At 33.4% G+C, this 16,836-nt stretch overlaps 1 protein-coding gene across 1 annotated transcript in view; it reads right to left on the bottom strand.

Moving 5' to 3' along the window:
- Positions 1–16,836, bottom strand: part of STXBP5L (syntaxin binding protein 5L) — a 420,610-nt gene that overhangs the window by 62,976 nt on the left and 340,798 nt on the right. The window contains 1 exon segment of the mRNA XM_074301345.1: positions 10,976–11,068. Within this exon segment, the coding sequence (XP_074157446.1) occupies positions 10,976–11,068 (93 nt within the window).

Here is a 16,836-nt window from a genome sequence, read left to right as displayed (position 1 = left end):
GGGGAACAATTTAGAACACTTTCATATTCAATGTGTTATTAATATTCAATATTTTATATTTTATTAAGTCCATGGATTGATTTTCTCATTGAAAACTACTTTTTTTTTTTAACAAGTACTTTAAAAAATAATTTGGGGTTTATTTTACTATTTAGAGATAAATGATGTATAAAGAATACTGAACAGGCAATCATGAGAATGGAATTCTGGTTTTCGTACTACTTAGCTATAGGCCTTGGGCAAATCACAATCCTTTTAGGCCTGCTTCCTCATCTGTGGAATGAGGGGTTTGGAGAGTGATCCTTAAAGCCATTCCAATTATAACCTTCTGTACATCTATGCAACTCTGTGGCTATCATGTTAATGATACATCTATGCTATCTGCTGATTTAAAAAGGAAAAATGGAATTATGATTAGAATTCAACTGTACATCACAAGATTCTTAAAACTCATGCTTTGTTAAGGGATATAATCCTTTCTGAAAGATTTAATGATGGAGAGCAAGTTCCAATATTATAAGGTAATTACAGCTTACATGTCAATATCTAACGTAGAGAAAGAGAAATTTGATGAAGAATTTAAGATGATTGTATCATAGACATAGAATTTAAAATAGCCTTAAAGAATGCCTACTCCAATGCCTGTACTTTATAGATGATAAAACTGAGGCACAGAGATGTCAATTGGTAATTGAGTGAATGCCCAAGTTTATACATGTAGTAAGTGACAGAGTTGGAATCTGAATCCAGACACGACTCCAAACAGAGAATTCTTTCTACTATACCATACTGTTCCTCTTGACACTCAACATATATCCAGGTAACTTTAATAAGAAGGGAAGAAAAGGGAAAGAGAACAAAAATTATGTTGAAAAATATGCTTTTATACCAAGAAATAAAGAATTCAGAGATTTTTTTGGTTACTAAAAAGTTTTCTGCCTACATAGCATAAAATATATTCATTAAGAAGAGAATTAGAAAATATCATTATAGCTCAACAGGTAAGATTATAGCCCATAGATGTTATCATATGTTATATTATATATTAGATGCCTTGTGCCTACACAGCATGAATATGTTTGTTAAGAAGAGAATTAGAAGATGCTATTATAGCTCAACAGGTAAGATTATAGCTCATGGATATTACCATATATTATAGATGGTATTATAGCTTAACAGGCTGCTTATTGGCATAACTGACATTTTGAAATCAGCTATCTATGCATATCAGGATCATTGAGTACTTAAACAAAGATAAAAAAATAAGTGACAAATCAGAAGAGAAAAGAAAAACACCATATATAATTACAGTAACTCTGATCTATATAAGCACACTGTTGATTTTTTTTTTTAAATTGGTAATGACTAGAAGTAGACAGTAAAGAAAGAAGTAAAGATTCCTTTACCATTTCTTAAACAAATTAGTCAATGAAAAATCACAAGGAAGTTGAAATAGCCCCCAAATTACTTATCAATAAATATTTGATCACTTTTTAAAACAGAGAGACAAGTACCCCAGGGAAATAGCAATCTACAATACATGTTTATATATAAAACAAAAGAGACCATACTTAAAGATAAAAAAGACAAAAGAATTAAAAAAGCAATTTCAGAGGAAATGAATGTACAGGGAGCTTGGTCAAGTCAAATCAAGTCAACAAGCTTGAAGTAAGTCTCAATTACAGTAGGAAGAAGAGGAGAAGCGACAAAATACATAAAGAAGAATTAGATGATTTAGGTGACAAAATCTTAAAGGCATTCATTGATTAGTTTTCAAGATAACACAAAAAGGATAAGATTTTATGAGAATGGAAAAGATTAGAATCAAAAGAAGGTGAAAGTATTAGCATTTACCATGCAAATTGCCTACTTTATCATCTCTATAAATTATTTATGTCATCAAAACACACAATAAGAATATCTTTAATGGGAATGTAAAAAATGAACACAGAGGCTTTTGCATATGATTTTTCTGTAGTAGATCACATTTCAGCATTATATAACTGAATGAGAAATACAGAATATCAGATCCCACTGCTTATTTGTCAATTAAAAATATTTATTTGTTAGAAAAGAATGCAGTCTTACAATCTCTGTTTAACCCTATTGCCTCTCATGCTTATGTCTAAAGTCATACAAGATATTGTGACAGATGTGACCACCAGAGTTAACTTTGTTCAATGATCCAAACAAGGTATAAAATAGGGAGTCATATGTTTTAACTAAGATATTTACCATGGTGATGGAGAAGTCTTATAGAAAATCTGAACAGAAATATTTCTTCCTGATAGTTAGGTTTTCCAAAATCTTCTAATTACACGTACTATTTTCCTAATTCCATCTAAACCCCAGAATACTACAAAATCTCTTTAATGAAATCCATAGTCACCTGAAAGAGTGACCAATCACTCACTACAATGGCAAAACAAAATTATGTATTATGAACATGATAAAAACCGCAAAGTTTTTTGAGACTGGGCAAAATTTTGAATAGTAACTTTCAAATATAAGACATTGCTCAACTCAATTAAACCAAATGGGTTTTTACTTCTGTTTCCAGACCCAACTCAATCATTCCAGAACTGCCTGGGACTAAAAATAATTTTTACAACTTTCCAATTGTTGATGTAAGAACTAAGATACCTTTAACACAAGGTAAGCTGAAGAGTAAATTTGGGGTTAGAGATGCAAGGCTGAGTATTAAATTTTTTTTTTTTTTCTCACAGCTTGTTGTTAGTGGAAAGATTAGCAAAGATGTGTTAAGAGGCAGTAGAAAAGGAACATTAAGGAAAGAATAATAAAGAGAATCACTGAAGAGGACAGAGATAAGGCCATACTAGAAGGAACTAATGTGATTAAAAAAAAATGTTAGAGACTACAAATGATAATGTTAGTGAAAACTGATGATAAAGGATGTTGGTATTTTAGATTCCTAAAATTTTAAAGCTGGAAGAGGCCTGAGAGATTTACTCATAGGATTATAGGATCATAGATTTAGATTTAGAATGAACTTTAGGTTCATCTAATAAAGGAGGTGTCTTGTGTATGATCTAGGATTCTGCTTTGTTTATAACAAGTGTTCAATAAATATTTGTCAATTAAATAAATGATTGCTAATGACCAAAATGCAACAGTTTTAATGAGTACTTGCTTTTTAATATATTATATGCATTTGATAACAATACTGTAGAGCTTCCTCTTGGGGCCCCACCCACCTTGTGAAAATCCAGTGATAGCCTGGCTTTTTGAGATTTCAGTTATAGGGGTTCCTTCTTGACACATAGGCCCTAGGAATACTTTAGGACTCATACTAAAGTAGAGCCTGGAAATTTGAATATTTGGTGCTCTTCTCAAGAGTGGTCATTACTTCCTCTCACAAATGATTAGGCGCTCAGTGCTTCAAAACATACGATCATTTTATTTACACAGAAACAACTAATATCCATCCAACAGTGATTCAAAGGAACCCGCTTTCCATTTTAGTAGGCTACTTTATGTGGCATATTGCAATACTTCAGCACCCAGGAAAAGTGGGGAAATTCGTCACTTTTTTTTTTTTTTTAGTAGTTTGGTGTTTTAATACTTTTTTTGGTTAGTTTTTATGCTTTTTCTTCTTTCTGTTAGTGTCCAAGTATTTCACTGTCACTGCCCTCCATTGTTGTAAGGCATCCTGTGTTTTTGCATTTACATTGCTGTGAATTGACCATTTTTCACTGATACTCAGTTCTTCTTCCTTCTCTCCATTATTCAGTTATCTTCCTCAAAAGATGATTCAACAAATCGAGAGGGACATATTATCTTGAAATCCTAGCTGACAGTGTTATAGCTCTTTTATAACTCTAGGGGCAGAATGGAATCTTATTCCCATAACAAAAATTCTTGTTCAACAAGCTTCTATTAAATACCTATTATGTGCCAGATTGGTATGCACTGGATAAAGACAACAACAGTCTCTGCTTTCAAAGAGCTTACTGGTTATTATGAGGACCAGATGACTTAACTTGGAAAGCTCTATATAAATGCTATTTTTATCCTTTTTATTATCATAATACTAGAGTTCTAGACTTGGGAAGCTGGGGAGACCTGAATTCAAATGCAACTTTAGACATTTACTTAGCAGTGCGACTCTGGGCAAGTAATTTGTTTGCCTCAGTTTCTTCATATGAAAATGAGGGTAATATCATCTACTATATCCTTATAAATCTTTGCAAAGTATTTTGTAAAGTGAATATATACATGCTAGTTGTTATTAATATTTCTATAGCACAGGGACAAGGGCAGTCTTCTGGGATATTCTATCAGGGTGCTCTATCCAATGTGACAAAGCCAATGAAGACTTTGGGTATAATCTTTCAATAAAATAAGAATCTGTCTGACTGTATTATTATCTAGCAGAATTCTTTCTTTTATTCACAAGGATAGCATGAGTATCTTTGATAAATATTTTGATGAAATTAATCAAAATCTGTCTACTACTAGATCCAGCTGGATCAATATAGGAAATTAGTTTAGTCTGGCATTGACTTATATTCTTCATGATGCTGTGCTGGCTTTTAGTGATTATTACTTCCCTTTTTATATATTCACAAACCAACAATGATATGTCTTATAATTTTGCTAAGAATAGTTCAGAGTTTGTAGTCTCCTCTGTCCTCCCTATTTTTGAAAATTGGAACTTAAGATCTTCTCTATTCTTATGGTATTTCTTTCCTTTGCTATGATATTTTAGTGATCACAAACAATGGCACAGCAATCACACTTGTCAGGTCTTTTAGTACCTTGGGATGTGTGGTTTGTAGAGGCCCAGTGACAGGAACTCACTTAGGGGACACAAATATTCCCCTATTATCGCCTTTCTTATTTTATTTTTAATTGCTGATTAGTAATTTTTTATATCTTTTATAGTCCAATTATCATTCTCTTTGACAGAGAAATCAGAAAAAATGGAAGAGCTAGTTCTTCCTTCTTTCCATTGTTAGGTAACATCAATGTACCTAACCTAAAAAAACAATCTCATAATTTCTTTGTTACTCTTATCCTTCTTTCATAGTTAAACGCTACCAATCATTTGGACCATTAGTACATTTCATGCTGCTCTTGGGTATTCATTCTCCATTTATTGTTCTTATCTCCAGATTCTATATATATGTGTCTTTGGCAGATTTAATTTGGCTGACAAATTCTACATGAATATTATTAAGAAAAACCCCTATATTTGTATTTAAGAAATCTATTCCCATAATTCTTTCCTGTAGGGGGAAAATTTATGTAGAATAAACTATGTAAAACCTTGCACTTGATCACTGAGACACTAATTTCCTTAAAGTTTTGGAAAAAGAGCTTTTTTTTTTTTTCAGGTTATTAATGCTTAAAAGAGCTTCATCTGTTAGTAGAAAGGCGTGCTTTATATTATATACTACCACTTCCATCTTCTTAGTATTTTCTCTTGATGATGAAGATGGAAAATAAATTGTATAATTCATCAACAATGACAGTGTATTTGACTCAAAAAATCACTCTTTGATTTGAATAACACGGGATTTTTTTGGACATTTTTAGCTTACCACCCATCTTAGCAGTCTTAATTTGATAACGATCTCACCACCAGATGTATATATACTCTCCATTTCCCCCAGGAATAAAACCCAACAGATGAGAGACTTATTGTTAGAAGGGAACTGAGAGTTCACCTAGTTCAACCCTTCCTTTTTATAGATGAGAAAACCAAGTTCAGAGAGGTTATATGATTTGCCCAAATCACAGAATTATGGCAGAGTCTATACTTGAATTCAGGTCTTTTGACTCTAAATCTTTTTACTTTCCACTAAATCATAACTACCTACCAATTATTTCTTTTATTGAAAATAATTACTTAATCTTCATGTCATTTCTGTCTAATTCAACCTGATTTTAGAGTGATGGTGTTTATGGCTTGATGTGTGGGAAAGAAATCATAAAATATATAGAAATCCCAGCTAAGTGGGAAACAGCATGTAGTAAAATGGGCAAGAGAGAGGAGTGAATAAATGAAAATGAAGGTGGTTAAAATGAATCATATTTAAAAGCCTAACCCATCACTTTGTTTCAGCATAAAATCTAAGTTATATAAAAGCTGATCACAGTTTCCCATTCTCAGGGAAGACAGAATAACAACAATAACAATAAACCACAATTAAACATAAGAAAGGATTCCTGACAATGAGAATTGCTAAAGAAGAATACAGATTACCAAAGTTGGTTGTAGAATTATATTTTCTAGAGGGCCGTCAAATAGCATTTATGCTTATATAGCAAGATGGATTAAATCAAGTCTTCTTATTTTACTAAGATAATGGACTAGATAATTTCTAAAAAAAAATCCTTTCTAACTCTCTGATATCATGATTTCTATGCTAAGCCAGTTATGTAAAACCAAATAAAAATACTTTTCTTACCAGAATTTACTGAGATATTATCAGGTAGGCAGTTGTCCCTAGGGGGATGAACAAATATAGAAGAATTCTACTAAGATTATGAGGAAGCCAAAAAGTCAGAGTTGCATAGCTTTTGTTTATATTAAATGTTAAATGCAGAAAGAGAAAAAATGTACTCTATCAAAATATATGAAGCCAAATAGGTATTTAGAATATTTGGCTATATACAAGAGGTATGACCCAGAAAAAAGTTATACAGGGAATTTTTATAAAATGAATTATATTTTAGATGTACTAGAGAACTTGCTACTTAAAAGAATCCTTCAATGAATTCTTTCATAAAGCAAAAAATATTTTGTAATGAAAACAACTGCCTTAATTTATATATTTAATAACTTTGGATTTTTATATACACACATATCTATAAAGCACAATATACACATTAATTTCCAGAATAATATCCTTTTGTAGCTTTTTTTAAAATTTTTGGCCATCTCAAAGACAGACTCCAAACTAATTAGAATACATAAACCATAAAAGGATAAATCCCAGACTCTACATCTGATCTCAACAAATGCACACATACATTGAAGTGATGAATATTTTCATTTTCCTTTAATCCAAACCACTCCTACTAATAAATTTATCTCTTTGTTTCTCTCCTGATGCTGAAGTCCTTTCCTCCAAGCTATTCTTTTCCACTTTTCATCTGTTAATTCATAGCATTTTCTGACTAAACTCCACCTAAAAATATGGCACATTCCTATCCCTACTCCCCATAGATCTAATTCCCCCACTGTATGACTTGAAATATTCTCTGGTGGAGAATAGCAAGCATGTTGGAGGCAGTAAGGATTCTACCTTTAAATGGTGAAGCTAGGTAGATGAGAGTGGTGGTGTACTCATAAGTAAGTTGTTGAGCATATATCTATATCTATATATATGTGTGTGTATATATATATGTTAAGGAATAGGTTAGATAAGCTTGATAAAGTTGTTAGTGGTAGAAGGGGGAATGATAAAAGAATGTGGTAAATAACCAGAAAGATAAATTAGAGCAACAAGGAGAAAGGTAGATAGGAAATGATCAGAAAGAAAATGATTTACTTCTTTATTTTCCACATGAATGTAACTTAGTGACCCTAGTTGAGCCAAAGACCACTTTACTGAACTTGTTTTATATTCCTGGAGCAGAATATTTATGTCTGTTGGGTCAGACTGAAGATACTGGTAGAATGGTAGCTAGTTCTTTCCCCCAGGTCACTAACATTCAGATGGTTTAAAAATTCATACCAAGAAAACCCCTGGCCTCCTCCTATCCATCTCTGGGCACTGGCTTTCCTCTCCACTCCACTAGTACTCTTGCACACTGGACCAATGTTGGGGGCTCTTCCACTAAGGCTGATTTGAAGACACACTTAGAGTGATACAATTTCTGGGTGTAGAATTAGATTAGGCCATGGAAATTAGAACAGCAATCCTTACAACTCATTGGGGCAGTGTACTTTCTCAGCACTGCCCAAAGTGAGCAGGAATGACGAAGTCACGCCAGGCAGTTTTTCTCATCACACCTTTTCTAACACTGACTAGAAAGAGGTGACTTGGACCTATTTCACTGGAAAGTACAAAACTCCTTCTGGGATTGCTATTTTCCAGAACAAGTTTTGCTGGTGTGGTTAGATTAGGTGAGTTTCTAGGAAATTCTTTGTGTTAAACAAGTGAACTATGGAATATTGGTTGAATACTATTGACCTAAAACCAGGGTGGGTGATCATCTTGCCACAAAGAGGTAGAGATGTCTTTAGTTATTTGGATTGGGTGTAAAGTGGCTGAGGGAACAACAGCACCCAGTAAGCCCCTATGACCCACCTGGAAATTGACTGTCAAGATAGCTTGATGAACTAAAATTGACATATATTAATACAAGGGAATGAAAATGACATGCCCAATTTGAAGCTTGCCTGGAAATTAGGGATTGAATGAGATGGTGAGATCATGAACCTACTATGTATGCCCCTACAGAGAAAATTGGGAAAGAAGCATTCTAGTGAGCTAAAGGTGCCTCCTGCCATAATGAATGAGCTATATTCCAAAATATAGTTCACAAGCTCCTTAAATGTCAAGACTATGTCTTTTATTTTTATATTTCTCACAATGTTTTGCACACAGTAACTACTTTATAAATTTTGAATGGATGCACTGGAAAGGACTGAAGCTTGATTTTTTTTAGTAGAACTAGGATGTCATCTTAATCTATGTGGAAAACAAATCCCTTCATATTTCTGATTCAACAAGAAGGCTAATCAATCATCTTACAAGGTAATAAGTGGGACTTCTTGGCACAGCTAGAAAATGTCTAAGTTCCAACTTAGTACTTATTCATGCTCCTGATTCTGTACTTCAATTAGTCTTTCAGGAGTCAAAGCACAGAAAAGATTGAGGCCTGACTTGAAACATAAATCTCGCCACTGTTGCCAGTGTCTGGGAGTTACAGAAAGACTTAGATAAATTTCAGCAAATGATCAAGATTTCCTTTGGGCTATAGGTCTTGTCCTCTGTTTTAGAATCAAAGAGAAAAACAGAATTAGAAATAGAAGGGGGCTGAGAGGTGATCTAACCAAACTTCCCATTTTGTAGATGAGGAACCAAAGGCACAAGGAGTTTAAATGATTTGCCCAAAGTTACAAAGGTATAGAAGCTTGAGATAGGATTTGAACCCAGGTAATCGTATGCTTGTTCATTTTACTATAAAATGAAAACACATCACTCATTAGAAAATGGGAATTATGTAGAGTAATAAGATCTATGCAAAATTCTGAGTTCCTGACTATTTTGGAAAAAAAGGTAGTGAATTCCTCCTTGCTTCCACTCTGTCCTTATATAAAACTCATACTAATGGAACTGGGACAGGACAAGCAAAACAATGGCCTTGGGCACAAGAGGTGGTACTGAGTGAGTGAACAGGAGGCTGTTTAGCAGTGCCAACAGAGGCATCCAGCATTGGGATGCTGAAGTCCCTGTGATGCTAATGCTCTCGCTAATTTGAGCCATCCTCAAGGAAGCCCCATTCCTGCTGGACAAGGAGTAGCTGACAAGATGATGAAAGAAGGCACAGTAGATGGAGTCTGCTCTAGTACAACGTTGTCTATTTGTATGGAAGATGACTCCCTCTGTATAACTTTTGTGACTCATGTGTTTGTTTACATATGTGTATACCCATAATATATATAAGTGCATGTATACATACACATATTTGAATAAATACATATACACACATTTATTTGTATGAGTACAATGTTAATGTCATTAATATATTAAATTCCTATGCTTGTCTAAAATTTGTGAAGTTGTTTATATGGCCCTTATTTCTATTTTTGTTACTATTGTTAGCCTCAGTTATAAGCTACTAGGGTGTGAGGATAATGTTTAACAAATCATTTCATAGAGCATTTAACATAGCATCTAACAGTAATAAGGACTTAATAAATTTGGTGTGGTGATAAGGATTATATGAACTATAAGTAGAAATGTCTTTTAATTGACCAATTTCTCTAAGGATGGGCACACAAGGAAAATTCTCTAATTTCATTTTTCAATATTTCTGAAATTCATTGAATGTGGTACTAATAAAACTATTAAATTCTTATATAGTAGTCTCTGAACCTATTTTTCACAGCTTTGGTACAATTCACCACTGATTCAAATTCTCTTTTATTTGCTCATTTCTAAATTTTAAAATGATAAACAGGTACCAATATATTAATAATCATTAGGAAAATGGCTATTTCTTTGGCTAATAACTTTAATACTAAAATTAATTTAAAACTTATCAAACTATAACCTTGGCTACGGAGTTCTCAATTTTAGATATTTTTCTAAGTCCTTTTTAGTTCTTTTGATTCCTGTGGTTACAGAAGCTCAAAATGTACTTGAACCAGATTGAGACCCTGAGGAACTGGCACACCTCTTATTGCTATTTTTTTGAATGGCACTTACTAAGATATTTCATTATGTCATTTCCAGAAAGGCCAAAAAACTTGTAGTAAATTATCACTATTGTTTTTGTTCACAAAGACTGTTTTATTGTACTGTGAAATAGGATAGACTTTTTATAAGGTAAAAGCACCTTAGAAAAAATAAGAAAATCTTAGTTTTTCAGGCCTTTTACTTTTATTCTCTTTGTTTTCTTATTGGCTTGTAAAGATGGAGCAGAGGACAGAAAAATTACCCAATTAAAATTCATGGAAATCTCTAACCATCCCACACAATTGTTTGTGTTACTATTTCATATTTAAATTAAAGTAAATCAAGTAAAGGTAAAATTTTCTGAGGTAAATACTGGAACAAGAGATCCTGACTTTAAGTAAATTTCATGGGTTATCAGAAATCTACTTAAAGTCATGATCTACTGTTCTAGCAGTTGCTTTAGGAAAAATTTACCTTTAATATTAGAGTCCTAATACTGGCAAAATTTTTGAGTTAAACAGATAAGACGGAGAAAAAGTAATGGTGGAGATATGATTTAGGGTTACTTTTTTGTCAACAGTGATTTTCATTTTCACCTGGTAAATGATGGACTTGATTTCTCTGTTTCACAGCTGATAATTCATTCCTATAAAAGCCTGGTGCTGCCTCTGGAGTTCTGGTAGCAAATCCTGGAGAAAAGAAATTTGAAACTATTGAAATGAAACTTCTTGGACTGGTGAAACCAAGAATTTTCACTTTAAAACTGTAATAGAAATGCAAGGTCCGGCAGTGAAGGCTTTTTGTTTTTGTGAACAGATGACTAGAGCAGCAAAAGACTTACTTCTGAGATATAAAATTATTCAATTATTATTATATTATAAAATTATATTATTATTATAAAAATGAAGATGGATTTTGTTTGTCTTTGCTGTTTAGCCTTTTTCAATCCAACTCTTTGTGACCCCATTTGGGATTTTCTTAGCAAATATACTAGAGTATTGCCATTTCCTTCTCTAGCTTATTTTACAGATGAGGAAATTAAAGCAAACAGGGTTAAGTGCCTTGCCTAGGGCCATACAGCTAATAAGTATCCAAGACCAGATTTGCACAGAAGGATTTGTCTTCCTCATTCTAGACACTTCAGGCACTGTTAAGAATAATCTCAACATAAATGCTCAAATAATCACAATAGTACATAATTAATTTTAAGGGTTTGACCAATATAATCTGATTCAAGATGACCTCTAGACTCATATTTTCTCACTGAAGAAGAAACATTTGATTTCTTTTCATTTTCAATTTTCATTAGAAGTAACTCATTTATAACTCCTGTTAGTACTATGGACAGAAAAAACATTTGGACTATTCAATTGTTTTGTTCTGATAAAATTTTCATTTTCTTAAAAGGTTTTCTTTAAGATGTGCTTTTAAAGAATAATCAGATACTTTTAGATTATAAAAAGGAATTAACATTATGACTAACATATCTCTAGAGAGCAAATGGAAAAAGACACCATGCAACCTTTTAGCCATTCTGTTTCTAGAATATAGTCAGGTCTTAAACCAATGCTGATACTAAGTAAAGTATGGTGAAGTTAAAACTTTTTAGTGGACTAGTTACATTTATGATAGGTTTAGCTTGGATTATATATTGTAGGAAAGCATGGGATCAACAAAATAATTTCTTTGTCTCAGATTCCTCATTATTTAAAAAAAGTAAAATTTTGATTTATCAGTCTATTGTTTTTAATGATAAATAGTAACTCTTTCAAATTCCTTCACAAATTGGCCGTAAATATTCTAAGTATTTAATGACACTTTTTGAATTGTTTCAAATCTGATCTAACCAGCTCTCATTTTATCATGGTGACTAAATATTGTTCAAAAGTATAAAACTACAAGAAAAAGACCATGGAATTTCAATAAGTATGTACCATGTTCTTTTTGACTAGTACAGATATGATCAGATATCAGTAGATATCCTTTCCATGATATCAATCCTATCCTATCCTATCCATGAAATCAATAGAAAACCTTTATAGAGATTTTCACTTTTAAACTCTTTGAATGGAAATACCTAACTATAGAGGATATATAATAAAGTCTTTAAGTGCATGCTGGAAATGTTCTCAGAGCCCACCTAGTCGAGCAAACCATTTTCTTCTCTCTCAAGCAACAAAGGCAGTACTTAATTTTATTTGTATTAAATTACTCTTTTTGTTTAAGGCCTTATTCTCTATTTTCTGTATTTTTGATTTGGTAATCATGCCTGTGTCCTTGCCATAGCTTCATGATATTTTTTTTTTTGGCTGGGGCAATTGAAGTTAAGTGAGTCCAGGGTCATACAGCTAGGAAGTGTTAAGTGTCTGAGGCCAGATTTGAACTCAGGTTCTCCTGATATCAGGGCTGGTGCTCTATCCACTAGGTGCCACCTAGATGCCCCAGCTTCATGATTTTATAGACTAGCTTCAGAGGATTAGTTATAGAATATAAAATTTCAATATCAAAGAGGAGGTAGAGAGATATATGTACCATTATGGGTGAGTAGAAAGGAAAGAGTAGGAAAAACAGAATATAAATAATCAATATGACCAATGGTAAGATTACTTATGGCCATATATCAGCAAAGTCTTTTTATTTCATGGTACTTGGGGAAATAATGAGGAAACAAAGTTGCTGGCTTCAGACCCAGGTTCAGACTTGCATTTGATACACAAAAACTATGTGATTTTCAACAAGTCATTTAACCTCTTGATATTTCAGGCAATTTTCTAAGACTGTAAGTGGCAGAGAAGTTGTGAACTTGCTATTATTAAAGGGTGCAGAGAAGTTGCCAACCTACATTGATAGTGGCAGCTTCCTCACCTAGATTCCTTATATCAAGTGAAATTTTAGGCTGGTTAGTTAAAAAAACCTTTATTAAATTGGGTATACAAAGAATGGCAATTAAAAAAATAAGCCAATTGTTGCTTTCAGGGGGTTGACATTCTAATTAGATAAATAAGGTGTAAATAAATTCATATAAAATGTATGCATAGTTAACTGGAACATAATCTGGAAGTGGAAGCAATTCCAACTGATAGACCCCCAAGAACACTTTTAGGGAGGGTGGACCTTGAGCAGAGTTTAGCTAAGAGGCAGAGAGGTCAGGATAAGGCTTTTTAGTTCTGGGGGATAGATAGCCAATGCAAAGACAGAAAAACAAGAGAAAGTTTTGTGTCTGAGTAACTGCTAGTACACCAGTGTAGCTGGATCAGAAGAGTTTTTGAAGGGGAATAAAAGGTAAGAAGACTAAAAAGGTAGAAAATTATTCTTGGTACTTTGGTAACTTAAAATAGAAGATAAACTGGACTTGGGGAGAGATTCCAAGAAGGGAGACCCAGTAGAAGAGTATTAAAGTAGTCAAGGAGAAAGGTGATAAAGTACATTGGGATTGTGTGAGTAGAAAGAAATAAATTTCTGTATCATTACAACTATAATATCATGAGGTAGAAATGATAAGGTATTACAACAGGTTGGATTTTTTGGGTGTCTATGAGGAGTTGAGCATTGACTCAGATTTAAAGTTTGAATGACTGGGAGAATAGTGGTACCCTACACAATAAGAGAAAACTTTAAGAGGGTTTTGGGGAGAAAGATAACATTGTCTTTGGACATGCTGAGCATAACACTCAAGAGATGGGTAAAGGTGCATGAGTGTAATTCAAAAGAGAGATTATGTTTGGATATGTGATAATTGAACCTATTTGAACTGATAATATCATGAAGTGAGAGAGTACAGAATAAAAAGAGAAGAGGGCCAAGAATAGAAACCTGAAGGAAACACACACTTAATAAGTGTTACACAAGGAAGAACTTGCAAAGGAGACAGAATAGAAGTCAGACATGTAGGAAAACAAGGGAAGAATATTTGGGAAAAAATATCAATAGTGTCAAAAAGTTTATCATAATAGAAATAACACCTAGCAGAGCCTCAGCTCTGAATCATTTCCATTATTTGCCGTCTTTAATACTACACATGTGATGCTGAACAAAGACGGAGAAAAGCACATTACTGTTCTGACTGGATCCACTATAAATGTATGTTATACAACCTCAACTAGGCCCTCAATGCTGCTAGGCAATCCTACTATACCTTCTTTATCAACTCACTGTCTCATTCTCCACAGCAACTCTTCCAAATCTTTTCATCCATTTTTAAATTTCTCTTGGTTCCTCCTTCCCTCACTGTCTCAGGTAAGATCCTTGCCTCATATTTTACTGAAAAAAAAGTTGAGGACATTCACTGGTGTACAGAACTTCCAGGAAACTAGAAACTTCGGTAACTGGGATGTTCCCCTCTTCCTAAGAATGCAAAAATGCATTTAAGCTTGAAATCATGGGAAAACATAAGACCCTGGCACAATTACTGGGGCATTATGAATTTTACATAGGGTTGAGTCCCTACAAACTAACAACATGCTTCATAGAGTTAGATCATAGAAAACAGAAACCAGGATTGGTCATAACACAATGCCTTTTATAATAACATATTATTTTAAGATATATAAGCAACATGATTTCTCTCAATAAATGGTTCTGTTGAATTATCAGCAACCCTGTCTCCTCATTTTCAACTTCCACTAGCCCATTTGTGTTGTGCTGGTCACAACAAATGGCACAAGGGAAGCAGAGACCTGACAGGGAACTGATATCAATTCTAGGGGTGACCCTTGGATAGCTGGAGGACAAAAGGCCAAGTCAAGGTAAGGGCAAGGCTTCAGCAAGATCAAAGCTCACCTACAAGGCTCATCTTTCACTTTTTGGAGCAAATGGAGACGTAAAACAATGGGAGGTGGGAGGGCAAATTAAAGGATTTAAAGAATTTAAATTTAAAGGATTAAAGAATGAAGGGAAAGATCTTAAACTTTTACAGGAGAGTAAGGGCTAAGAAAAATAAATTAAGAGCATTTCTACAGGATGTTTATAACAATGCACCCTCATTCTCCAGCAGCCCCCAAATCACTCTCAGTGAATGGGAAATAGTGGGAGAAACTTTATACAAAGTGTAAAGAGAAAGGCCCTCAGGTATTCTCTTCAGATAGCCTTTCTTTGTGTAACATTATAAAATGTCGAACATTTGCTTAGCAAAAATATAAAGAAAAGATGTATTTCATGTATTGTTTTAGGTGTAATTGCATTAATTTCTATTTTAGTTTCCAGTGCCTTGATTGCTATGTCTATAATCACTGTTCAAAATCAAGTGGTTCAAACTAATTATTTGCAAGAACTTACTCTCAACATTTCTAAAGTGTCTGCTATGCAGAATAAAATTAATACTTTTTTGAAGCTATAAATCAATTAAGGGAGGATGTCCTTGAAATAGGACAAAAAGTGGAAATAATGAGGATTAGACAAAGATTGGTGTGTGATTACAAATTCACTAGTTTCTGTATGATTAATAAGGAATACAATAAGTCAGAGTGGAAATGGGATACAATTAGAAATAACCTTAATGAATTATAGAAAAATTCAAATATTACATTGGATATTGAAGATCTTCAAAAGATTGCTGATAGGTTAGATAAAGAATCACATAGAAATCTAGAACCTGACCAGACTACCCAAACAATTGCTAATTCGATTAAGGGAGCATAAGGAACATTCAGTGCCATTGGGAATGAAATTATACTCATAGCATTTGCTGTAATTTTACTTACTTTACTTATCTGTATCTATAGATCATGCTGGTAGGCTGTTTTCTGATCATAGTTAAAAGAATTATGGAGAATGTCTGCAGGCAGGATCTCAGACTTCAAGACTTGAGAGCATCTCAATAAACAAAAAAGAGAACTCTCAGGAAGCTAGAAACTTTGGTAACTGGGATGTTTCCCTCCTCCTCAGATTAATCAAGAGTGCATTTAAACTTGAAATCATGGGAAAACATAAGACCCTGGCACAATTACTGGGGCATTGTGAACTTTACATAAGATTGAGTCCCTAGAAACTAACAACATGCTTCAGAGTTAGATGACAGAAAACAGAAACCAGGGTTGATCACAGAACAATGCCTTTCATAATAATATATCATTTAAAGTTATATAAGCAACATAATTTCTCTCAATAAATGATTCTGTTGAATTATCAGTAACCCGGCACCCTTATTTTCAACTGCCACTAGCCCATTTGTGTTGTGCTGATAATAAACTTCCTCTTCTTCCCTTTTCCCTATCATTCAGATACCTTCTGCCATTCTCCTCTTTTACCCTCTTACAAGATGATGTAAATTTATTCTTTATTTGGACTAATCCTTCAACCTGCTCAAGAGATCCCATTATATTCCATTTCCTCTAAAATATTGCCTTCTCTATTATTTTCACTCTTTCACTTACTTCTTACTTTTAACTTCTCATCTACTTGTCCCTACTGCCAACATATATACCCATATCTTCCCCCTCTAGAAAAGACCCTCATTTAA

Source organism: Sminthopsis crassicaudata, chromosome 3 (assembly GCF_048593235.1).
Source record: "Sminthopsis crassicaudata isolate SCR6 chromosome 3, ASM4859323v1, whole genome shotgun sequence".
NCBI lineage: Eukaryota > Metazoa > Chordata > Mammalia > Dasyuromorphia > Dasyuridae > Sminthopsis > Sminthopsis crassicaudata.
This window is presented reverse-complemented; position numbering and strand designations above follow the sequence as displayed.